The sequence below is a fragment of the Rousettus aegyptiacus genome, unplaced genomic scaffold, assembly GCF_014176215.1.
Source record: "Rousettus aegyptiacus isolate mRouAeg1 unplaced genomic scaffold, mRouAeg1.p scaffold_m13_p_18, whole genome shotgun sequence".
Classification (NCBI taxonomy): domain Eukaryota; kingdom Metazoa; phylum Chordata; class Mammalia; order Chiroptera; family Pteropodidae; genus Rousettus; species Rousettus aegyptiacus.
Genome location: NW_023416293.1, coordinates 4815549 through 4840027, shown reverse-complemented (window position 1 = coordinate 4840027; position 24479 = coordinate 4815549). Strand labels below are relative to the sequence as shown.

Below are 24479 nucleotides of genomic sequence, written 5' to 3'. Positions count from 1 at the left end.
TGCCCTTCCCACCTCTGCTCTGCTCATGGGCGTCTGTGCCCGGAGCTGGCAGGGGCTGGAGGAGCGAGGGACAGTGAGTGGGGGGAGACGGGCAGCACTGAGCCCGGGGACAAGCGGTTTCGGGGGTGATGGGGGAGACCTCGGCCACCATCTGCCGAGATGCCCTTTGTGCATGTTGTCACCCTAGGGACGGTTGAGTGGTCATTAAGGGTCGGGGCCTGTCTGGGGCAGGCTGAAGGCCACTACTCCTCGTTTCTTAAGCAGCAGATCCCAAGGCGAGGGAAGGAGGATCCCGCAATCGTGAGGGAGAGAGGAGGCGACACTTCCCTGGAAACAGCTGGCGTTCGGCGGAGCTGGCCCTGAACTGCTTCATGGGGCCCGTGCCCTGTTTGCTCCCTACTCTCAGGCTCTTTCGGAGTCGTTGGGACACGGAGACGCTGTGATTAGAGTCCTCGAGGTACCACTTGGTGGCAGAGCTGCTGAGGGAAGCGGCAGACCCCGGCGCCCGCCCGCCCTGCGCGGTGGCAGCTGCTGCGTCCCCGGTGGCTCAGCCCCACCTGCGGGACGAGAGAGAAGGTTCCCGTCTGAGGGGAGGCAGCTCTTGCGCCCCCAGCCGTTTCCGGGGAATAGCGCCCAAGCCCACCGTGTGTGACCCAGGTGGGAGCCCTCCCCTCCGTCCCTGCCCAGCCGGCCCCTCTGAGCCCCCCCCCCCCCCCGCTTGTACTCAGGGGTGCTCTCCCCCGCTGCAGGTGCCCCGGCTTAGAGCCCTGGAGGCGCCCCCCCCAGAGAGCTCTGCCTTGCTGCTCCGCGCCCCAGCCCCATCCGTGGAGAAGCAGGGCCTCGTCTGTGGCTTCTGGCCTTTGCTCCCCCTTCCAGCCACCAGTCCAGGCCAGGACCCCAATTTCTTAGTCCCCAAAGGAAGCCAGACACCACCAGCCCCGTGACTGTCAATGTCACAGTGTCCGAGTGGAAGTGTTGCTAAGAACGCAAGTTCCACAGGCTGCATCCGGGGTCTGTTCTGGGCACTGACATGACACGTTACTCGAATGAAAGACGGACAACTCGCAGAGGCCGCGGGTCTCTCCCCGGACGCCCTCCCTGTTTCCCTCTGTGACTCATTTAGTTCCCTTTTGCACAGGATGGGGAAACTGTCCTGTCCCCGCCTCCAAGAATTCCCGAAGCCGCCAGGCCCTCACTTTCCTTCCCCACCCGTAGTTAATGGGAAATCAACGGGCCGTTGGTGGGGAGACTCCTGGGGCACAGTGCTCGTTGGAGAAGCAGTCGCACCTGCCTCACCTGGACGTCACCTGAGACGATAAGGCCTGTGAGCCGACCCGTGCTGTCTGCCCTCCTCTCCCTGTGGAGACTGGTGAGAGGTGGGAGATCGAGGCGCCTTTGTAACCCCAGGGAAAGCCGAGCGTTTTATTCATCTCGCCTCCCGCTGGAGTTCCATTGAAGGTCTTCCTTACAGGTGTGTCCTAGACAGGTGGTTCTCAAACCTGTCTGTGCATATGAATCACCAGGAAATGTTCACAAACTTCAGATTAGTTCCTGCCCTTGGGGATTCTGGTTTGGGTGGGCTGCCTGTGCTCAGTTTGGACATAGAGATTTGCTGAAGAACGATATTTTATCTGTATTGCTACTTTGTACAAGGCTGTGACTAGGCAAGACCCAGTAACAATAGCTGATATTGATTAAATGCTTACTCTCCCAGACACCACGCTAAGTCTAGTGACTCATGGAATCCCCACAGTGCCCTGTTATACAGATCCTATTATAATCTCTATTTTTTGGATGAAGTGGCAGAACCGGGACCGATCCTAGGCAGTCTCCCCTCCGAGCACGCCCCTTGCCACTGCGGCTTAGGCTAGGTCACTGTTTCAAGCTCCTGGCACTCTGTGGGTGAGCTTTTTTTTGTTTTTAAGAGACAGATTGGCACTTCTGATTTCTCACAGTCCGGGAACGGCACACATGCTAGGGCAGCTCCGATGACAGAAAATCAGGGACGCTTCGGTCCCCATCTCGGGATCGAAAGCCTGGCCCTGTGGTGGAGGAGGCTGGGCGCCGGGCAGAAGCCGGGGTACTGCGAACAGATGCTGCTCTCTGAGCCGGACGCTCCCCTCTGGAGTTCCGAAGAGACGCTTCAGAACTGTTACCGCAGCTTGACGAAAGTCAGGACGTGGCCCCCCTCCACGGCTCCCGCACGAAGGGCCCCTGACTTGGGTGTCAGCCAGCCATGCTCCGTCACGCGGACGTGTCTGCCGGCCTTCTGGGGTCTACTCGGTGGCCTTCCGCGTGCTCGGAGACTGTGCACGTTGCTTCTAGCGCTTACATTTCTGTCCCCAAACACATCTACTCCTTCCACGATCGTTGGCACTTACCGAGGACCCCGGGCTTTGGGGACCCGGGGAGGAGCACGGCGAGGCTGTCCTGAAGGAGACGGCGGTCTCTTGGCGGACGCGGGCGAAGCACGAGCGACTACGCTCCCGTGCGGGGGTCGCCGCGTCCGCGCAGCGTCTCCGCCGCAGCATGTTTTGGACACGGGTTCCAGCCTCGTCTGTGTGGAGGCCCGTCCACACGAAGGCCAATGGAGGGCATGCCTGAAGATGCTAAACTTAAGCACGCCGGTCCCACTTCGGCCCCTGCAGGCCAGTCGGCTTGACTGGAGTGACGCACACAGGACAGCGCGTGGACGTAAGACCGGGAGGGACAGGCTCGGTGAGCGACGGGAGGGCCCGCCTGCCTCAGGAAGGCCAGACAGCCACGCCCCTGGGGCCCAGATGCTCGGGGCACCTCGGGAGAGAGCCCAGACCAGGCCGGGTCGCCCGAGTGTCTCCAACGCTGGGAGGTGGGCGTTGGTGCAGTCCTGGCGAATTCAGTGGGGCGTTTTGAGTCGCAGTCGAGGCTGAGTGACAACATGGGCCCCTTAGGGAAGCTCCCGAGGGCCGGGCCCGGGTCTGCCTTGTTTTCTGCCGCCGTCCCAGCTCCCGGCCTGGCCCGGGTCCTGCGCACAGCGGGTGCTCAACACGTGCCGGCGACAGAATGTGTGGAAGCAACTGTAAATGTCTCCACTGGGTGATTTCGCATCCAGAGCGGTAGCTATGGAGATCGACTGCGGAATGCTGGAGAGAGCAGGGTTGGACCGGATGATGTCTGAGGGCCCTTTCTGCTCCGACATTCTGCCTGGCATCAGGCGGGACATATTTGTTGAACTGAAACACATTCTACACTGCTAGGACATGAAAAAGGCATCGTTGTAATCCTTACCCACTTATCTTTGTCATCATCGCTTCTTCGGTAAGTTCCTCCTGGCCGCTGCAAGCGATGCCTGTTCCCTTATCCCGAAGACACCCCACTGTCCTAAGCTTGTCTGTACCTGGACACGTGGGTTTTCTGTAGCCAGCCGAGCTGTAATGCCCTCCCACGGCCACTAGAGGACCGAGGTTTTGCATAACAACGAGGCGGCCTCCAGTTCAGAGGTGTGGGAAACCGGGAGAGCAGGCGAAGGCCAGTCCTGAAAACTCGCTTCAGCGGTGGACGTGAAGCCGCCAGGTGCCTGCGCCTCTGAGCTGGGGGTGGCGGGAGTGGCGGGGGCTCCTGCACCGACCTGGCCACGGTTTCCGGTCTCCGGTCTCCGTATGGCTAAGGAGAGGGGCCCCGGGTAAGGTCCTATGGGGAGGGGGGTGGGCCTCACCACCTGGAGCAGTGAGCAGCAGGAAGCTGCTGTCCTTCTCTTTCCTGCTGGGCTTCTTTTCTTTTAAAGGAGCAGAAGTACCCAGAGGGCTTCACCAAGACAAACACGGGGGTTTCCTGCTGTGTTCGAGCCTTTCCTCCTCCCTCCTCTCCCACCGCCCCCTCCGCCCTGCCTCTCCTGGGCTCTTTTGTTCCTCCCTCTCCCCCTCCCTCCTGGGTGGCTTCCTCGGGTTTTGCCTTGTTTGGTTTGTGGTCACTGCTGGGCGGGGTGGCCTCACCGTCCTGCTCCTGTGCTGGGCACCGTGGTGGACGGCAACGCATCCCACCCTGCTCTGGCGTTAGGGCCGTGCGGCCCACCCAGGGGCATGCGTGTGGCCTGGCTTCTGTCTCCAGAGTGTGCATTTCTGAAGTCCGCAGAACGGTGAGGCTTAGGCCTTGGTCCAGTTGACGGCACGACCCGTCCCAGTCTGGAAGGCTCTGTGTTGGCAGCGGGCGGCCCTGTGGCCATTGTGGCCGGTGGATGTTTACATCTATTGTAGCCTAAAAATCTAAAGAAAAGCACATCTAAAATCCAGTTCATTTCCGCCCCGCCCCCCATGTCCCCCAAAACAGAGGCATTTATGTCGTAGTATATTTTCTTTTCCTGGCCACCTGTCCCTGAAGAAGTTAATAAGAACCGAGGAAGCCGACGGGCAGGAAGCAATGGAGAGATTCAAAGCAGAAGCATGGACTATGTATAATTTCTAAATCAGACCATCTCTTGCCCTTGGCAATGTGCAGGGTACTTTCGGCTCTATGCCGGGTGTCCCTTGAGGGCAACCAGGTGTATTTAATTCTGTTCACGTTTATTGAGCACCCATTTGTCAGTCGCTGTGTTTGGACTTGTGAGGAATATAAAAAGTAAGAGAAAGGCCCAATCCTCAGTGATCTTACAGTCGTAGATAAACTCTAATGGAAGGCAGTGGAGGTCTCTGATGGAGGTTCAGATCCGGGTCCCTTCGGAGGAGGGCATCATGGAGAGGTGGCATTTTCATGGGCCTGAGCATTTTGACAGATGGCAAGGAGGAGAAAGGTGGAAGAATTAGTCCAAATGGTCAGGATGCATTTGGGACAAATCTTAAGAAGTCGCCTGGCTCGGCTCGTCCGTGGACTGTGAATGTTGAATAGGGAATGTTGAGGAGAATAGGAGTTTCTGGTCACCCCCTTGCCTGCGTCTGGGGACTAGGCGTGGGCGGAAGTTGCCTCGGTGGTTGCTGGCAGGGACTTGGTTCTGTGTGGCCAGGGCTACAGCCGGCCCGAGCCCGAGGGTTAGGATAAGAACCAAAGCAGTGGGCTGGGTCAGAGCTTCTGGGAGAAGGCGCAGCTCAGACACGTGAGAGAACTTAAAAGAAATGAGCTATCGAGCCATAAACGAGACTTGAGGGGAACTTAAAAGCATGTTACTAAGTGGCGGACGACCATCCGAAAAAGCTACGCCCTGTGCGACATTCTGGAAGAGGCAAAACTGTGGAGACGTAAAAAGATCAGTGGTCGCGGGGGTTCGGGGGGAGGGGGGGCGAACAGGCCGAGCACAGAGGATGTCCAGGGCACGGGGCCACCTCTGCCACCTGTGCCCTTGTCACCTTACGCAGCAGACGGGCCTTGGACAGTGAGACGGGGGCGTGATCAGGGTGGGCCCAAGGCGATCACAGAGGTCCTCTTCGGAGAGAAGCAGGGGGGCCCCGAGTCGAAGGAGACGCGATGGCGGAAGCAGAGGCCGGAGCGACATGCTTTCGAACGGGACAGGAATGTCCCCGCACCCGGAGCAAGCAGGAAGGGGGAGGCCAATGGGATTCGCGCTTCCAGGAAGTGGCACGACATAACCATTTCGATTTTAAATACTTGGAATTGGACCACTTGAGACCTACAGGTAAATTTATGTAAAATGATGTCCAGATAAGCACCAAGAGCCTAGTCGCGGCCTGGCCTTGCCCTGTACTCAGGAGAGAGGCCCCTGACCCACTGCCCTTGTCTTTAGTTCTGTTTTGGCCTCAGGGACTCTGGGGTCCTTGTGTTGGCCAAACGCCATCGGGATGGGCAGCGGAAGGGAAGGGCTGTTCCAACTTAAACAGCTAGACGACAGAAACTTAGCAAATCGGCAGGCGGGTCGCAAGGTGCTTTCTGTTCTCAGGAGGTTTTCGCGGCCTTGTCAACGTCTTGGAAGTGAGAGATTGGGAAAAGATTTGTCAGGACCCAGTTCCCGAGATGGTAATTGAGGAGAAGCCTCCTTTGGCTGGCTCGTGGAGCCCTGTTTTTGCCCTACCTCAAGCCGGGCTGCCCGCAGCCTGGTGTAACATCTGGGCTCGTTGAGCAAAGGTGAGGAGGTCGGTATGGAGCCCCCATGTTCCGTGTACTCAGTGTAGACACTGGCTTGATGGGGGGCTTCAGGCACAAGCCCCCAGTTTTCTGTGTGCTTGGTCAGGTGGTAGTGAGCTGGAGTGAAGGAGATGGGGGAGGAGAGGGAGATGAAGATAGAGACAGAGCTAGAACACACACACACACGCACACACACGCACACACACACACACGCACACACACACACGCACACACACACACACACGCGCACACACACACGCACACACACACACGCGCACACACACGCACACGCACACACGCGCGCGCACACACACACACACACACGCACACACACGCACACACACGCACACAGCAAAACCAATGAACGGGAGCCCCGAGCAGTGGGCGGCTGCCTCTGGCTTATTTGGTTGGAGGTGGTGAGTTTGGAGTTCCAAGAGTTAGAAAAGCAAGGGAATAAAAACAAATTAATAGTAAAATAGCTTCGGGGGGTATTTTCCTGATTACACGAATAATTCACACTTGTTGTAAAAACGCAAACGACGCAGGAACGGCGGAGGGAACCCGCTTGGCGCTGACCCCCCGCTTGGCGCTGACCCCCGTCAGCCTTCCGGCGGCTGGACGCTCACGTATCTTTTTATGGTCACCCATGCGCGTGATTTTACATAAATAGGATTACGTGGCGTTCATCACACATTCCGCTTTTTCAACTCCCGCTTTAAAAGGTGGTTTTCGTTGTCGTTCTTGCTTAGCTGCTCCCTGCACCCATGGGTGCTCGGTTCCCCTCCCACCACTGTCCCCCTTCCGTCCTCAGGGTCACCAGGGCCCATGGCCTGGTGTGTGCATCCTTCCTGTTATTTCTTTGTGGTCATGTGGTCAGATTCAGACAAATACTTTTATAGGGTGTATCTCGGTTTCGGCGTTGAGTTTTTCTGTATCTTGCTTTTCTCACCGAGTTCACGTCCTCGTGAGTTCGCTGGTGCAGACGCAGTCAGGGCCACGTCGTGCGCCACGGAGCCGATGTGTCCCTTGTTCAGTCACTGCGTGACCGATGTGCGTTTCCTGTGGTTCCGGTTTTCCGCCACCTCGAGCAGTGCCGGGGACATCCGACCTGGTGGCGCCTTTGTTTCGATGAGCTGGATTCCAGAAGGAGGGTTGCTGGGCGAAGGATGCGTTGTTTCATTAACAAGAGGCATTATCAGATTGCTTTCCAAAGGCTCGATCACTTCACATTTCCACCAGCAGTGGGCGGGGTTCCTTTTTCTGTTTCCCTGACACGACTCGACTTATAATAATTAATATTTTTCAGTCCGATGTGTTTGAAACGCCACCTCGTTGTCGCCTTCATTCACATCCCCTGGCCCGTCAGTGAGGTTAAGAACCTTTCGTGATGTTACTGACCTGAAGGATGTTCTTGCCGAGCGGGAGTACTGGCCCGGAGGTTTGACCTGTAATTTCTGGGTTTTGGGCGGGGGGTGGGGGGGGGGATGTCATTGGCCTGTGACCTCGCCTGGACCCTTCTTCTCTGTGGGCCGCTTAAGGCCAGTGGCTTGACCAGGCGGGAGACAGCAGACAGTGTCTGTATTGCAGCAGCTCGACAAGGGGATTGGGGTGACCTTAATATGCCTGGACTGGCGCTGGACATCGGGCGGCAGGAAATGAGATGGCTCCAGTCTGCGAGGGGCTGCTGGGTGGGTGGTCTGTGCACAGAAGCCGACAGGTTGGTGACTTGAGCCGGCGAGACCCAGCTGTCAGTTGTATTCCCCCGGCAGCGGTCAGCTCCTGTACCGGGCGGGTGGCTGGGGAAGGAGCCTAGCGGTACCAACCACACCGGCGTGGGAGGGGCAGGAGAGACAGCAGCAGCCCTGGGCGCTTTTCTGCAGGCCCCTAGAAACCAGACCCGCGGAAGCACGTTCAATCCAGGTCGCACCAGCCGGCGGGGTGAGGGATGCAAACGTGCTTCGTGTCCCCGGTGAGGGTGGCACAGGGCACTGGGGCTTCTGTTCCCCACCGCAGCCCGCCCGGGCGGGTCCCAGCAGCCCTAGCTGGGCGGGAGCTGGGAGGGCAGCGGGCCTGGACACAGGCCGAAGCAGGGCTCATGGGAAATTCCTGACTCACAGGTCGAGGAGAGGAGAGCGTTTTACGGCAGGTGGGGTGAGCGGCCAGCCCGGTGTTGACAGTGAAAATCAAGTGTCGATTCGGTTACGTTTTCCTTCTAAATCATTTTTTGGCTAATCACATTTCAGACTGGGGGCACCTCGTCCTTAAAAGCAGCGGTAGTGTATTAGACATTCCATGTCCGTTTCGTGGTTTCCTTAAGTCGCGGGCCAGCGTGTCTCGGGCCATTACTTTACGTGAGGAGCCGTTGGGCTTTATAAAAACGTCGCTACGTTTTTATTGATTGCTTTTACACACTTCTCTCATGAAGACACCTGTTAAAGAACGCACCAGACTGTGATCTGTCGTTGGCTTTCCCTCTGCGAATGGCGAAGCCGTGTGAGCTCAGCAGAAACCCTCAGCGACGGTCCCCTCCTCCGTCAGCACGCCGGTCGGCATGGGCTCTCTTACGAGGTCGCCTGTCTATTTTGAACGAAGGAAAGCAGCTGTGCTCTAACCTGCTTTCTTTTTTAACCTAAAGATTGGAAGTTGCTTTTGGATGTTCTAGATCAGGGATCTCCAAGCCCTGGGTGGCAGACCGGGTACCAGGTCCGTGGCCTGTTAGGGGCCAGGCCGCACAGCAGGAGGTGAGTGGCAGGGCCAGCAAAGCTTCATCTGTATCTGCAGCTGCTCCCCAGCGCCAGCATCACCACCTCGGCTCTGCCTCAGAGCATCGGGCATTAGATTCTCATAGGAACACCGGTCCCTGGGGCCAAAAAGGTTGGGGACCGCTATTCTAGATGCATATCTCCTTCTGTAGGTTTTTGGTTTTTTATTTTTGTTTTTTAAATGAAGAGGATCTTCTATATGCTGATGATACAGTTTTAAAGTTTTTTCTTCGGTCATATTAGCCTTGGCCTCCATAGACTCTTATTTTAGCCATTGTCTGAAACCTAGTTCTAAAACTAGAATCAGCAGATGTCTTGCAAACTTTAATTGGTTATATGCAATAACCGCATACAGCAGGTCACTTCCTTTTGTTTCTTAGGGACATGCTTTGCAAATAATTTTCATCCTGGAGAATTCGTTCAGAAGCTGTATTGTTCAAAGCCAGCTCGTCCGCAGTGGCATCGCTGAGATTTCAAAAACAAACAAACACAAGGACACTCTGCTGAGCAGCTAGAGCGACTAATAACCAGTGGTATTTGCTCTGAAATTTTTCCAGGCCAAAATAGTTGCCTTCTCTTTGGGACAGAATTTCGAGGACTTGATCCAGCATCTCTTCATGTCCTGGAATGGTCCAGAGTGTTTCTCTCTTCAGTTTTAGTCATTTATTAGGACAGGCAATGTGGTCTAACCTTCAGGTTTCTTGCAGGCTCCCGTATCATCAGTTAGGGACCCAGGGGAAGGCAGGTGGCACATTCGGAGGGGATGATTGATGAGAGTTTCATGAAAGGACTATTTACAGAGGAGGGGCAGGATTCAGAAACCCATCGGACGGACGTCAGGGATGGCGAAGCCGCAGAGTCCGCAGAAGAGGGAGCTGATGCTGGGTGTGAAGCAGTTTCTGGGAGGTTATGGGTGTGAGTGTGGGGGAGGGGACTCCAGACGGGAGCTGAAGCCTCGGGTGGTGGAGCAGAGACTCCGCCAAGCCACAGTGCAGCAGGGAGGGAGCCAGGGGGTACGTCTTCTGTTGGTGCCTCCTATTGGCCTAACATGGTGGGAGGAAAAAGGGCAGGGCAGGCCTGGGGTACATTCCTCAGAGGTCAGCCCCCCAGGGCCGGGAGCAGGGTGGGGAAAGGTAGACGGGCATCGGAGGGGTCAGCAGAAACTTTTCAGCACAGCTCCCCTTTGGGCGGAAGGAAAAGCGACGTCCAGGCAGGACGGAGAAGCCTGGGTAGAGTCTTCAATTTGCAGAAATCGTCGTCGGTGTCACTGGACCTCCAGGCTCGAGGACGGTTGCTGGTGAGCCACACTGACCACCTGCAGTCTAGGTGTTCACTGGAGACGCCAACCTCCGCTCGCTTGTTCTCAGCTGTTCAGGTGCCTGCTGGGGAGGTGGATCAGCGGAAGAGTACTCGAAGCACATTCGAAAGCAGGACCATATTGTCTTGTCTTGCCTCCACTGGAAAACGTTTTTACTGGGTCCCACTTTCGCGTCGAGTTCTCAGCGGTCGCTGAGGGACGCGTCAATGAAAGTCTAGTGCCCGGTGCCGTGTCCGCGGCGCTGTTCGCGTGACTGCTCTACTGTAGTTAAAATAACACGTGCACAGTGAATGGTTTTTAGATGTGAGCGTTGGGGACCGTTTGTCTCCCTCGAGGAGCTCGTACGCTTTTTCTTTATAGACACCGAGAACTATGTAACCGATTTCTCTTTCCGCTTCAGTCTCTGGGCAACTCAGATCCAGAATTTCAAGCCAACTAATTCGGCTCTTTGGGTCCTAATGGGGCGTGTGTGTGTGTGTGTGTGTGTGTGTGTGTGTGTTTCTGCCTCTAACCTTTATATTTTACTTAGGTTTGCATTTTTTTGAATCTAATTTTTCTCAATTATTTTTTACTGTTTTATGTTATTCTGGTGTACCACTTGAAATAATTTTTTTTTTTTTTTTTTTATGAGGTAGAGCATTCTTACACATTCCTGACTATGGGTAAATTCAGTGGGTTGATTAAGTGGGCCCGGAGGAGAGGGGCCTAGGCGGAGGCTCTGAGTCCTGGGACCTGCTGCGTGCTGAGCAGACACGTGCCTGCCCTCAGGGAGCTCTCCTCAGCATGCTGGGTGCCCCCTGGGGCTCTGTCTTTGGTGCAGAGGCACCCACATGCCCACCGAGGAAGAAGCATGGGGTGGGAGAAGGAAAGGCCCGCACTCTGCCCGCAGGATGAACTGCTGGGCGGTTGTGATCAACTCGTGAAGTATTTATGAAAGCGTTTTTGGGAAGTTTACAATGTTCCGTATTTGTTCATGCACTCACTTAACATTTATGAGAAACACTAGGCCAAGGATACGGAGATGGTAAGCTCCTTCCTTCATTCTTTCGGTGGGTATCTGTTGAGCAACTACTGTGTGCCTGGCCCTGATCCGGGTGCTGGGAATGCAACAATGACCCTAACAAAGTGTCTCCTCTCTGAGAGCGAGGCATCCCGTCATCCCCGAGGCGCTCGTGACCTCCCGGGATTCTGTGTCTCTTAGGGGCCAGGAAGGACTTCTGAAATAAAACTTCAAAAAACATAAAACATAAGGCAAAAGTTGATTGATTCCCATTCCATGAAAGATGCCGTAGAAAGAGTTAATTAACAGGTGACAGAGGAGAGCTGTGTCTAAAATTTAAAGAGGACTCGCATCTATAACGTACCAGCAACAGGTGCAAATGGGAAAGAAAACAGCGATCCCCTAAGAAAAATGGGCAAAGCAGCTAAAAGGGCAACATACAGGAAAGGAGACCCCAGAGATTAATCATTATATGAGGAGAGACCACCTGGAGAAATCCACGTGAAAACAGAAAGCTCCCTGAAAACCTATCAGCCTGTAAAAACCAGGAGCTGGATGCCGTTAAGTGGGGTGAAGTCAGGGAGTACTTAGTTCAATTTAAACAAAATCATAAGCCACATGACCCAGCAGTTTCATTCCTAGGTATAAATCCCAAAGAAATTCCCCCTGCAACCCTTAAGGGAACATGCATGGGGTTTCGTGGCATCATTTGGCGTGCAAAGGTCCAATCAATCTCTGCCTCTCATTGGACAGAAAAAATGTAGTGGCCACACCCATGGAACTTGGCAGCTGCCGTGCTGAATGCAAAAAGTAAGAAAGAGAATGAGGTCTAAGTTAAGTATATGAAAAATAGAAAAATGCAAACATAGATACATGTTTATATAAGAATACATACATATATATACACTTTGCAATAATGCAACAAAGAGGAAGATGCACATTAAATGTAAACCAATCGTTGTCTAGGATAGAGAGAAAGGGCTAATGGGATTAAAGAAAATTTATGGTAGAATAAATAAGAGGGGGTCTCGCCGAGATCAATGATGATGGTGTGTTGTTACCGAGGAGCAGGGTGGATTCTCCCTCTGCCCCCGAAAATCTCAAAACAAACATAAAGCAACTCACCACCACCAACTTTTAAATATTTAAGTTCTGGCCCGGAGCTGGGAGTTCTGCCTCCCCTTTCTACATCTGCAATTTGAAGGAAGAATCCACATTCACGTGAATTCAGAACAACCAAAGCCTGGCTTAATAGGCTGCGATCCCCAGAGGCTGTTGCTTTTCCAGTTAACACAAGAGAATGGTGTTCAAAAAATTATTCTGACCCTTGTTGAAGTGGGAAGACTTTATTCGAGACTATTGCAAGAGGAGAGAGAGATCAGGCTGAATTCTGAATACAGCAAGGACAGGTTTATAGCCAAGGAGCAGGGTGAGGGGGTTGGTGGATGGAAAATCACTGTGAGGAGCCATCAAGGGTAGGGGGATTCTTCCTAAACTGACTTGGTAGGATTCTTGCTGGGGGTCAGGCTGGAGTGATCAGATCTCAAAGGTGGGGATTCTCTCTGAACCAACTTAGCAGGATTCTTGCAAAATGAGACTCTACCAGGCTGGATGCAGGAGCCCGAGGCTGAAGACGAGCTGGGAAGAGGGCTCAGAGGGCCCCGAGTAGGGCCTGGGCAAGGAGAGAGGCTTCGTCGTCCGTAAAACCAGCGCCTCGTCTGCCTTGGTTTTTCTAACATCTCCTCCAGCGACTCGAGGGCTGCGTGGAGTCTCCCACCCTTCTCCCTTCCCTCCTTCACTGCTCATGGTCTTCCCCATCTAAGTCAGCAGCGTGTGTGGGCTTCTCCTTGCCTCATCCTCTGGATTTCACCCGGACCAGGAGGGCTGCTGGCTGGAGCCAGGCAGGCCCTGCTGAGTGTCAGCAGGCGCGAGCTGGCCGGGCCTGCCCCGTCTGCCCGCTGCCGCTCCCTTGGCCTCAGTCCCAGAAGTGCACGGCTCTAGGGCGTCTCGGCTTCCTGTTAACTAGATGGGAACCAGGGAAGCAATGTCAGAACCAGCTGTGTCTGCAAGTTCTGGCAGAGACAATGCCACGTAAGCTGTCCCCTGCGTTCCCCAATTTGTACTTATCATTCAGGTCTAGGGGACTGGTCCAGGGGCCGCTGACGACTCCCTTCCCAGCTCACCTGCCGATCCCGGGCCCCTGCCCAGCGTCCATTGCTCCGTCTCCCACCTGTGACAGGACAGTCCTCTGCTTTCACACATGTCCGTGTCCTCAGGGCAGTGCAGCCCTTGGCTCCTGCCTACATCCTCCTGCCCAGTGTTCCCCTAAAGTGCCTGGCTTCTCCTGGGTTGTGTGACGCTAATGACTGCACCAAGGAGGAGAGTCACGAGGCACACGTGCATCCCAAGCATCGGCGCGGTGGTAATAGGTTCAGGAATAAAAGTAACAGTGTCTGTTATAGCCCGCCTTGTGCCCTGTGCTTTATGTACAAAGTTTCATCTAATCCTCCCCACAGGGATATGAGAGGCTTGGGCTTGAGTCCTGGCACCGAAGCAGTGGTCTTGGGCAATTCATTTAACCACGTTTGGCCTCGGTTTCTCTATCTCTGAAACGAGAGTGGCGATGGTGCCGGCCTCCCAGGGTGGCCGAAGGGTTAAGCAGTGGGAAGCAGGCGCAGCCTGAAGCTCGGTGCCCACACAGTGAGCACGTGGTACATGGGGGCTCTTATTATAATCATCTCGATCGTAGCACTTGTCACATCTCTTTACATCCGGTCTCCTCCTCTGGACCAGGAAGTTGCTGAGGACTTGTGGCGTCTTGCGGAGGTTTGTCTCTGCAGGGCCTAGCCCAGTGCCCGTGAATAAAGGGTGCTCCCTGAATGTCGAGTGAATGGCTGGGTGAATCAGTGAGTCGTTACCAGGCAGGATGGGCGGGGATGCTTTGCCATCGGTCACCATCATCAGGAAGCACCGTGAAAGGCACGTGACCTGGAACTCAAAGGCATCGGCTACACTTGCAGGCCTGCCTTTCTTCGCCCCTTTTTCCGGGCCAGGGGCTGAGAGGGGCAGTGGTCGCCTGCTCTCCCACTCGCTCGGCAGCTCGGAGTCCCCAAGGGCTCCTCCCCCGTCAGGCCAGACCCACCTTCTGGCACTTACACAGGGACATGGGCACAGGTCAGGGATGGGCATGGGACCCTCGCAGCTGTGTCTGCAGCCACGGCCACAGCACGGGGGCTCGATTTCCCTCCATGGGCTCCCAGCCTCTCTGGGGAGCTCATCTGTGGTCCACCAACAGTTACAGGATTCTCAAGCCACCTAGAGACTTGCCTTCAGTTGACTGGATCAGAATCCTGTGATTTGTCTTTATAATCAGATAAATAAGATGTCACAGGATTGCTGGTGCCTTGGTGCTGCTCGGCTTCCTCCATGCCAGGGTGGATGTGGATGTGGGTACCGAGGACATTGTCGTTGGAAGATACATCCTGTCTCAACAGATTGGATGGATGGACCAAACTGAATAGGGAGGAATTAAAGGGACAAAGGTCAGTTTCTGTTCCAAGGGCCCCAAATCCAACAACGTGCATGCAGAATGGGGTGGACTGAGTTCCACTGAAGCACGTGACAAAGATGGAGGCTTTTCAGGCAATGCAAGGCCAGTATGAAGCCAGGGACGTGATGTGGCCACAGAAAAGCTAGCGCTATCAGGTTATGTTAACAGAGACACAGGTTACAGAACAGAGGAGGTGAGTGATACTGTTTATGTCAGCTCACCTCACCTTGAACATGGTGCTTAGTTCTGACAGTCACAGGTATTTACAACCCGAAATGTCAATGGAGGACTATCAAGATGACAAGGCAACTTAGTGCCAGTTTATATAAATAAAAATTGGAGAGATTCAGCTTGAAGAAGGATAATTTGCTTGGATCACAGTAGCTGACAATCCTTCCAGGGGTTTCCTGTGGTCGAGTGATTTGACCTGCCCTATGGGCCTCTAAAACAGTGCTGTCATGGAACTTTCTATGCCGATGGAAGCGTTTTATGTGCATGCTGTTTAATAGCTACTAGACAGATGCGGTTTTTGAGCAAGGAAAATGTGAGAACTGAATTTTAAATGTATTTTTAACTAATTAAATTTTAAATTTAAGTAGGCAAACGAGGCTACCTTATTGGACAGTGCAGCTCTCGAGGGCAAGGAAAAGAGTAGACAGGGCTGGCGAGTCTTTATTTTTTGTAACTTGCAAGGTCGTACCTGTTTTGGGCTTTGCGAGCCGTGTGGTTTCTGCTGCAACTGCTCAACTTTGCCTTTGTAATGTGAAAGTATATGTTATATATGAAAATGTGTCTCTGTTCCAATAAAACTTTATTCATGGAAGCTGGAATTTGAATATACCATCATTTTTACATGTCACAAAATATTCTTCTTTTGATTTTTTCAATTATTTTGAAAGTGCAAAAACCATTTTTAGCTTGCAAATTGAACAGAAATGGGTGGCAGGCTGGGTTTGGCCCTCGGGCCGTAGTTTGCTGACCCTGGCTTAGACTGTGAGCTGAATCCTGGGGAGTTCAACACAGGAAGACAATGATTAATTAGAAGTAGCTGGGAATGGTCTGAGCACCCTCTTATTACAAAAGTGTTCAGGTTCAGGCTGGATAATTAACTACCTGGCAAGGGAAAATATAAAAATGTGTCTATTTAATACGAATTATACTAGAATTTCCTCCTAATTCTGCAGGAGTATTAAAATCAGGATGACATGCGGCTGCTTTAAAATGACACCTGCTTCGTAGAGGGAAGTAACTGGCTTTCCCCCACGTGCTACTTACTCTTAGCTCCACGTTGCTGGAATGGTGACTCTCGGGGGGCGACACACTGGCTCTGTGGCTTCGGCAATTCTGCCAAGTGTTCAGGGACCCCCGGATGCACCTTCGTGGGGGAGTTGGCTGTGTCCATTTGTGCATGGCCCAGGAAAGCCGATGCCGAGAGGATACTCCCCTGGCCAAACACCGCCTCGTTCTGTCGGAATCCCCCTCTTGGGGATAGGTGGCTGGGGTCAGGAAGCGTCACCCCCGAAGTTCTCAGAAGGACCTTTAAGTAGGTCTTTCTGTGGGTGTGCTGCGCCTCATTCTGTAACTGGAGGAGGTCACCTCCAGACACATGGAAAAACCGTTGCTCTTTGGGGCGCTCTGAGTTTGTCCAGAACGAATTCGAGGACCCGAGTCCGGCGGAGAAAGCCGTGAAGCCGTCACCGTCCAGGCATTAGTGGTCCAGCCTGTGGGCAGCGAGAGAAGAAGTTATTTATTTATTACCATCGCCTCAGCTTTCTTGTTTTTCTCTTCCCCCTTTTATGTGACTTCTGTTTATTTTACTTCCAATCAGCATCTCTGTCAAAATAAACAAAAATAAAATATCAACAGCCTCTTCCCGTCAGGAGAGAAGCCGAAAGTGCTGGTTCGAAGTTTAAAAATATTTGTACCTTTATCCAAACCCCAACAACCTGCCCTCACCACCACAAAAGAATTTTCTCCACATGTTTGTAAAGTACAAGAAGCTTAGAAGATTATACTTTGGGGATTTAAAAAAAACCGAGGTATATTTTACACGAAGCGTTTTATAAGTTTAAGATACGGTTATATTGCAATTACCATCACCACTGTAGCGTTAGCTAAGGTGCCTCTATCACGTCCGACAATTATTATTTCTTCTAGGGTTGGGAACAATTTAGGTCTAGTCTCCCGGTGAGTTTAACGTTCACGACCCAGGTCTGTTGTCTGAACCACCATCCTGTGTGGCAGGTCTCGGGACTTATTCATGGACCTTAAACAAAGACTCTCCCGTTTCCTGTTCGGGGGACGTTTAAGCAAACACAGAAGTGGGCAGAGGAGCATGACCGGCCCAAGTGCCATCGCCCGCGTCTGCAGCGGCCGGCTCTCGGCCAGTCTCCTGTCGCTGACCCCCCTCTCCCCGCCTCCTTTATTATTTTGAAGCAGATCGCTAGGAAGCTTTCGATGCGGTGTAGTGCACTCATGTCTCGATTCTGTGTCTTCTGTTTCAGATCATCGCCTTCGATGAGTTAAGGACAGATTTTAAGAGCCCCATAGACCAGTGCAACCCTGTCCATGCGGTAAGCGGGGGCGGGGGGGTCGGGGGTGGGGAGGGTGGCGTCTCCACAGGCTGCCCAAGGCCCGTGAGGGATAGCGAGGTTCCGATGAGTAAGTGGGATGAGTGAAGAACATTCTCGGCCCTGACTCCTGTGCTTCTGTGCCTGGCTCAGGGTTGTCGAGGAGACTTCTCATTCTTGAGGCCTGCTGGGGTGTTGATTTATCTTGCAAGTCAAGCGTGGCGGTCCCAGTAAGCCAGGAGGGGCAGGTCTGTTGTTCTGAGGCCGCTGAGTCCTCGGGGCTCGTGTCAGTGTGTCTTGGGCTCATCTTGGAATGAGGACGGCTGCGTGTTGGCCAGCGTGCTGGGCAGGATACGGGAGTGTCGTTAGGGTGTCTCACCCTGCACTTGGCCAGGCGTCTCACAGGGAGACCGGCAGGGCGCGTTGGTGTACAAAGCTCCGAGCCCCATACGCACCATCCGGGAAGCTTTCGTTCAGCGGGCCACGTGGGCTGAGCTCAGCTTCCTCCGCCCTGGAAATCTCACCCGGTGTGGTCGTCTGGTCCGGGCTCAACACGGGAAAGATCCCCCTGCCGCAGCATACGCTGCTCCACCTCACTCCTCAGCCCGTGTCCCAGAGCCGGGGTCCAGCCGCGCGTGCGGACAGAGCCTTTCCCGAACCCCTTCCAGCCCAGCCCTGCTGGCTCGGCGGACGGAGCACGCCCGGGCCACTCGAGTGCATGTCTCTGTCCAAACCCACTGGGCCTGCATCTATCCGCAGTTCCTTTCAGGCCTGGGTTCCAGGGCCAAGGCGAGTTCTTGTCTGAATGGCTCTGTTGATCTTTTCCGTCAGAAGCAAGGACACCAAGATTTGCTGGTATGATACCATCTAAACCTGGAGGCTCATGGCAACGTTCCTTAGTGACAGGGACAAAGAGGTCTATTCTTAGCTGCAGGGCCCCCCGAAAAGGATATACTCTTAGGGTGGAAACAAAAGACCAAGGGACCAGTCTTTATTGTCCCCTCTGTAAAATACATGGTTATTATTTAAGTTGTAAGTTTTTTTTTGGGGGGGGGTGTGGGGGAGGTTATACTATATACTTGAAATTTTATGTCATAGATTATTCGTAATCCTCACAAGAACTCTGCCAGACGGCCATCACTTACCCAACATATAGACTCTTATCCAAGGACTCGTGGCTGAGCAGGGAAGTCAGGATCGGAACCCGGTTCTGCCTGTCTCCAACTCCTATGCGCTCAGCACCTGCTCCAAGCTGTCTGTTTAAGAGATTTGACTTTATAAAGCCCGAGGCCCTGTTGGCATGGCTTTCTTTGATTCTCTAAACCAGAGACAAATCCTTTCAAAGCCATATATGCAAAGCCGAATTTCGTTGCTCGAACAAATTCCTAAGCTCCCCTTGAAAATTCACCGTATTCTGTGAAATGTATCATTATTCAAATCTATTTGTTTTCGTTACCCACCTGTGCTGACTCGGCCTCTCCAGGCCCGAAAGGGTCGCACCCCAGGTCTCCTCTCTTTCTGGGTGTCTTCGTGTTTGGCACCAACATTTGCACGCCTGGCCGTCGCTATCTGCCAGGTGCACAGAGCTGCTCTTGACCGACATGAAGTCCCATTTTGGAGAGCCAGGAAGGCGAGAGCCTGCTTTCCTCCCTCCTAGTCGTTTGGGCTCAACTTAGAACGCGGCTCGCTTAGAACACCCCGAGCCTTCTTGTTTGACCCCAGCGGAAATGCTAGTGAAAAGTTTGTCCTGCCGCTCAGTTCTATCACGCAGAATCTGCGCCGGGTTGCAGGCGATCGGTGAAACCATGAGATGTTTTCATGGACCTCGTTTCTCTGTCACCGTGGAAAGTTTCTTAGTTCACATAGAACAAAGAGAATTAGGAGCAGCAAGGTCTCATGGGAGCTTCTCTGAAAGGTCAGTGTCAGAATAGAACCCGCACACAGTAGGTACTCAGTAACTAGTTGTTGATGAAAGAATGAACATCGAAGGGCGAAGCCGTGTGCCATAGAAGCCGGATCCCAACTCCTTATTCCTATTACTAAAGATACACTTCTAATTAGTTAATGAACTAATTAAGTAGCCTGAGCCCCAAAGGCTATCCACATCTTGTTGATAGTCTGAAGCCACCAGGGAAAAGATTCTTGTCCGAGATTTTTTTTTAAAAATTCACCAAGTCCCTACATGGAACAGTGTCTATACCTTTTTCCCAGTTCCGATGACGTGGCCCTGCCTGGCAGGAAGTCCGACGCTCGGACGCCCCACCTGGCTCGTCCTCAAGCTCCTTTGGCCCCTGCAGTGACGTTTCAGGGCCAGGGGACTTGGAAAAGCCACTTCCCCAGCTGGCAGCAACGGCCACGGAGAGACTCGTGTTATGAGTAACTAACTGCCGATTGGTGCAATGCATTTCTAAGTGAACGCGCCCGCGGCCCGCTGGGCCTTTGGGTTGAAGGCCCCCTGAAGCCCCGGATGTTGTCGGACCCTCTGGGTGGACCCCTTCCAGGAGGGGGAGTGCTCTGCTGTACTCCTAGCTCCCCACATTAACGCTCCCCCCTCCCTCTGACCAGCCGGGCGGCCGTGTTTAAAGCAGTGGGAGAGGTTTTTCAGAGGCGCTGCTGGCTACTGAGGGGGCGGGTGTGAGTCCCGCACACCCCCTTTCGTGCCTGGTGTCTCACGCCTCGGCCCGTTGTTCTGCATTTAGAAAGCCTCCATGCCCAGGTCTGTGTGTGCGCTTGTGTGTGCACATGCATGTGTGCATGCACACGTGTTGAGGACATGTTCTCTCTTCCTAGCCCTGTGGACACTAATTTGTCCTGATGAGTTCTCGCCTCCAGGCTGAAAGGATACACAGGAATCACTATGTTTATGATTCCGTTAGGAGAGGGAAGAGTCCCAGCCACCCGTCTCCTGAGATCCCTGAGGAATCTCGTTGCCATCACACCCATGGCAGGCAGGTGGCCTCGGCAATGGAGGAAGCACCAGCAAATGCCACAGCTGTGCTCACGGTGGCTTCAAAAACCAGAAGGCCACTGTGGGAAGGGGAGGCAGCGTTTAGTGTGTGACGTGAGCATCGTCACCTGCCCGGCCGCAGGGCACCTTCCCTCAGCAGCGAGTCGGACCCTGGACATGGACTTGCATGTCTTGAAAATCTTAGCCTTGGGGGGCGCTGCTGGTGTCTAATTAAGTGGGGGAGATTACATCCTCTGAAAATACTCACTTTAGAAGTATAAAGCGAATGGGCAGAGAACTTTCTCTCCTTGACACTCATCAGGGCACCTGTGCTCTTGGAGGCCCCAGTGGGAAGACCCCGGGGGAGGGGGCCGGCTGCAGGCCGTCACACAGGCAGTGAACACATGCTGCCCGCTCTGCAGTCTGGCCATCTTACAGGGACACGGAGGCGGAGAAAGACTTTGCCTGTAGGACAAGGTCCAGACCCCTCTGCTGGGCTGACAGGGAAGCTGCGCCCAGGCTCTTTGCTGGCAGAGCTCTGTTACGAGCAAACGCCGATGACAAGGGAGACAGACAGAAGTCAGGAAGAGCCACCGGTGGGAGCACGCGAGCCGCCTGGCCGGGAGGAGCCGCCGGCGGGTTCTGCCTCCTCTCCTGGGGGCTGGACGCAGGGGCTTCTCCTGCTCTGACCGGCCCCCCTCTCCTGTCTTTCTTGTGCATCCTCCCAGAGAGAACGGCTGAGGAACATCGAACGCATCTGCTTCCTTCTGCGAAAGGTCAGTGCAAGAGCGCCGTGGCCATGGGCGGCGACACAGTGGAGGGGGCCTGCGAGGCCCAGTGCCTGCCCTGGCCCTGGGCTCTTTGGAAGCCTTTAGAGACAGAGGGGAGCTAATTAAGAGGGGTGGCCGTCAATCAAAGTGTCAGGGCAGCCCTGGATATTTGCAAGTGCCTTTATCTCTGCATAATGACCGCTGGCATTTACAGCTGTGACGTGGCCCCATGGCCTCCGTTCCTGTCTGGTGCTGGGCTCACAGATCCCACCCCCTCCCCCGCCTCGCACACACTGAGGGGAGTTTTAACTAGATGCTGGCTTTCCTTCGAGGTTTCCAGGTTTCGGCCTGCCACTCAGCTTTGCGGGTTGATTGACAGCAAAATTGGGAGTGTGTGTGTGGCGGGGGTGGGGGGGTGGTGGAGTGGGGTGGGAGGTGTTATTGAAGGGGGAGCCAAGTATTCAGGGAGTCGCTCCGAATGGGTGGGCCGTAGGTCACAGCTGCCCTGCATGCATTCAGGCAGCACGTGTGCCCACACATACACACGCGTGCGTGCGCCGCGCAAGCAGCGCACGCTTGGTCTTCGGCACAGTTCCGTGGCGTCGCTGGAGGACCAGGGAGACCGGTCTGTCACTTCCCAGTCAGGAAAGTGTGTGCTTTTGCAGCAAAGTGTAAAGAACAGCACCTTTCAGGTAAAATAAGCAGTGTGTGTGCCTAGCCTTGAACCAGAGGACATCCCGGATCCCTGTCCGGAATGGGTGGGCGACAGACAAGCCATCGGAAAGCCCCCCGCCAACCCCAAGGGCGTGTTCGAGCCTTATATGAATAGGAGAGGAACCAAATGCCATGCCAGCATTGGTAGCAGGGAAACAGATTTGCAAGCTTTTGCAATTTTTTTCTGTGTCTTGCACAGGAGAGAGAGCTTAATCAAGAAGTTAATTATTTTTCTAGCTATTACATGTCCTTGAATGTTTTCCAAAAAACTCAGTGCGTATATCATTAGCAGGGGAGGTTGGCTAGAGAATGCAAGTGCCTTCGAGTGTACGGGTGATCCAAGGAATAAAGCACGATTAAGAACATAACGTGGCATTTGGCATTAGGGCTAATTCGCAAAGCTGTGAATTATCTTCCCCAATGACACCTTGGACATTGGGGACACCGGTAACCCACCCCACCTGTCTCTTCCGTAGTCTCCGGCCTGTGTTTTAAGACTGACCCCTAAGTGTCTTTCACACTCCAAGTTGCCCTTTTCCCCCGACCTGAACGCGCCCTCCTGAGTTCCCCGGAGACTTAACCCGTGTGCATCCCGCGTTAGCCTCGCTCCTCCGTCTCTGTTACCTGACCATCGACTCTGGCCAGACAGGAAGCAACGGCCTGTGTCCTCTGCCAGTGTCCGGCTCCCCACGCCCTTGGACCTTTCAGAAGTCAAAGCCAAGGATATTGAAGTCCACAGGCTACGCGAGAAGGAGCTGCCCGGGGGTGGCGAGCATCCCTGGGCCATCTGGAAGCAGCAACAAGCCACATGCCTGCGGCTTTGTTCCCTGGGGCACCTTCCTTCCTCCTGCCCCAGCCCCCCACCCCCACCCCACCCCTGCCACACATCCATCTCTTCACCTCTGCGTCTCTGCGCCCTGCATGCCCGAGGCCCTTTTCACTGATAGCGACATGATTTCTTCCTGAATATAATTTCAAATCAGTGGCGTTTCCGATGGTCTGGCCATCGAGGCCTCCCGTTTTAGCTCAGTTTGGCAATTCTCTGTGTTCTCACAGACTCGCTGAGGGCACGTGAGTCTGTCTCCTCCCACCAGAATGTAAGGTGTGGAAGAGCGGTGACTTCGTTCTGTTTACTGTCATATCTAGTGACGTAGGAGGAAGAACAGTAATAGCTTGCTGCTGGCGCTCGGCAAATATTTATTCAGGAAGGTAACGACTAACGCGACCTTCCTGACACTTCTATGATCGACATCTCTGTCAGTAATACTGGGATAATCAATAATCTTTTCATTTCATTATTTTAACAGTGTCCATGACCTAGCACGAGACTTGTGTATCTTAGTACTAACATTTACTACTTAACATCGGATACATATTTTACAATCAAATCAAACTCTGGATTCATTATGGATGGAGGCGGTCTCCGACCTGGGCCTGCTCCCTTCTGAGTCTCTCATTCTGAACAGGCTTCCGAGTTCCAGTTCCCAAGCTGGCGCGTGCGTGGAGGACAGCGGGGAGGGGTTAATGGGTCTAGTTGGCACCACCACCTTCTGGGAACCGTACCTTCCAAGAAATTTCTTGGAACTCATCTCCTAAACACCCCAGAACGTGAAGCATCTCGGCGGTTGACTGTTGTTAAACCACCTCCTCAGCTTTCTCGGGAGGAAGGAAGGGAATTGCAAAGTGGATCCATTTTTAGCTCTGTAATTATCAGAAAATGTGTTCTTTGGGTAATTGTCTGAACTGCAGGATTCTCGTGTCAACTTGTGCTTATGATTCATTTTTTGATGGCAAGAGCCACTTGCTTCTCGAGCTGCTCTTCCTCCCGGAGCATGTCACCGGCTCTGCGGGTTGCCGTAAAGGACAGGTTTGGGGGCAGGGAACCCCACGGAAGACAGAGGTTGGGATGACGGCTGCGTTCAGGCCCATGAAGGGCCCTTGTGCCGAGAAGACTGACCAAGGGCCTCCTGTTGCCTCTCCAGGTTCAGGGAATGGTTAGAGGAAATGAACTTGAACGAACGGCCAACATCGGTGTGACAGGAAAGAGTAAATTTCTTTATAAGCCATGGTGATTGGTTGGCCGCGGGGAGCTACGAAGTGTTTACCTCCCTTAAAACAAGTGAGCAAACATCATGGCTGAGGTGGTTTCGCGTTAGACGGAGCCCCTGGAGAGGGGGCGCCGAGCTGCACAGTTTGGGATGTCCCTTCTGGCGTGACCATTCTGCGATTGCCCAGTTCACCCCCGATTTCCCCGAGAGTGCGCCCTGTCTTACTGCGGATTTTCTGACATTCGTGGGTGTGAAAAGCTCTGGGGGACGGGTAGTTTTCACCCTCTCCACTGAGCAGAACGAGGGATGCGGAGGAGGAGGATGAGCGGGTGGTGGGCGTGGCCGGGGCGTTGAGGTCACTGGGAGGGGTAAAGTCTTGTGGGGGGAGGTGGGCGCTCCAAGTTTAATTCTGGAAAGAAAACTGCACTGATCAGGCCCAAAGTGTTACCGCTCGTGGCCACCCATGTCCTCTCTCTTTCATGCTCGTCAGAGCCGCCCCTCTGCCCCAGCCAGGGGAGCTGTCATGGTGTGAAGTGCAGCTCAATGGTGTGAACCCCAAGTCCACATAGAAAGCGGGGTCAGAGGAGATGGGGAGCAGGTAAGACACTGTCGTAGTGCGCAGTCCGTTTGTGAAACCGGAAAATGGCCTCGTACTTGACCCCCGGACAACGCAGGGGCCAGGAGGACCGACCTCCCACACAGCCGAAAATCTGCACATAACTTCTGATCCCCTCGAAACTTAAGTTGTTCCT

The 24479-nt window shown here is 53.9% G+C and overlaps 1 protein-coding gene across 12 annotated transcripts in view; it reads left to right on the top strand.

The window, feature by feature from the left end:
- The window catches only part of CNIH3 (cornichon family AMPA receptor auxiliary protein 3), a 154744-nt gene that overhangs the window by 99847 nt on the left and 30418 nt on the right, over nucleotides 1–24479 (top strand). For all 12 annotated transcript variants that reach the window (XM_036235415.1, XM_036235414.1, XM_036235416.1 and 9 more), the window contains 2 exons: nucleotides 17183–17251; nucleotides 20924–20971. In XM_036235415.1, the coding sequence (XP_036091308.1) occupies nucleotides 17183–17251; nucleotides 20924–20971 (117 nt within the window). The remainder of the gene's footprint in view (nucleotides 1–17182; nucleotides 17252–20923; nucleotides 20972–24479) is intronic.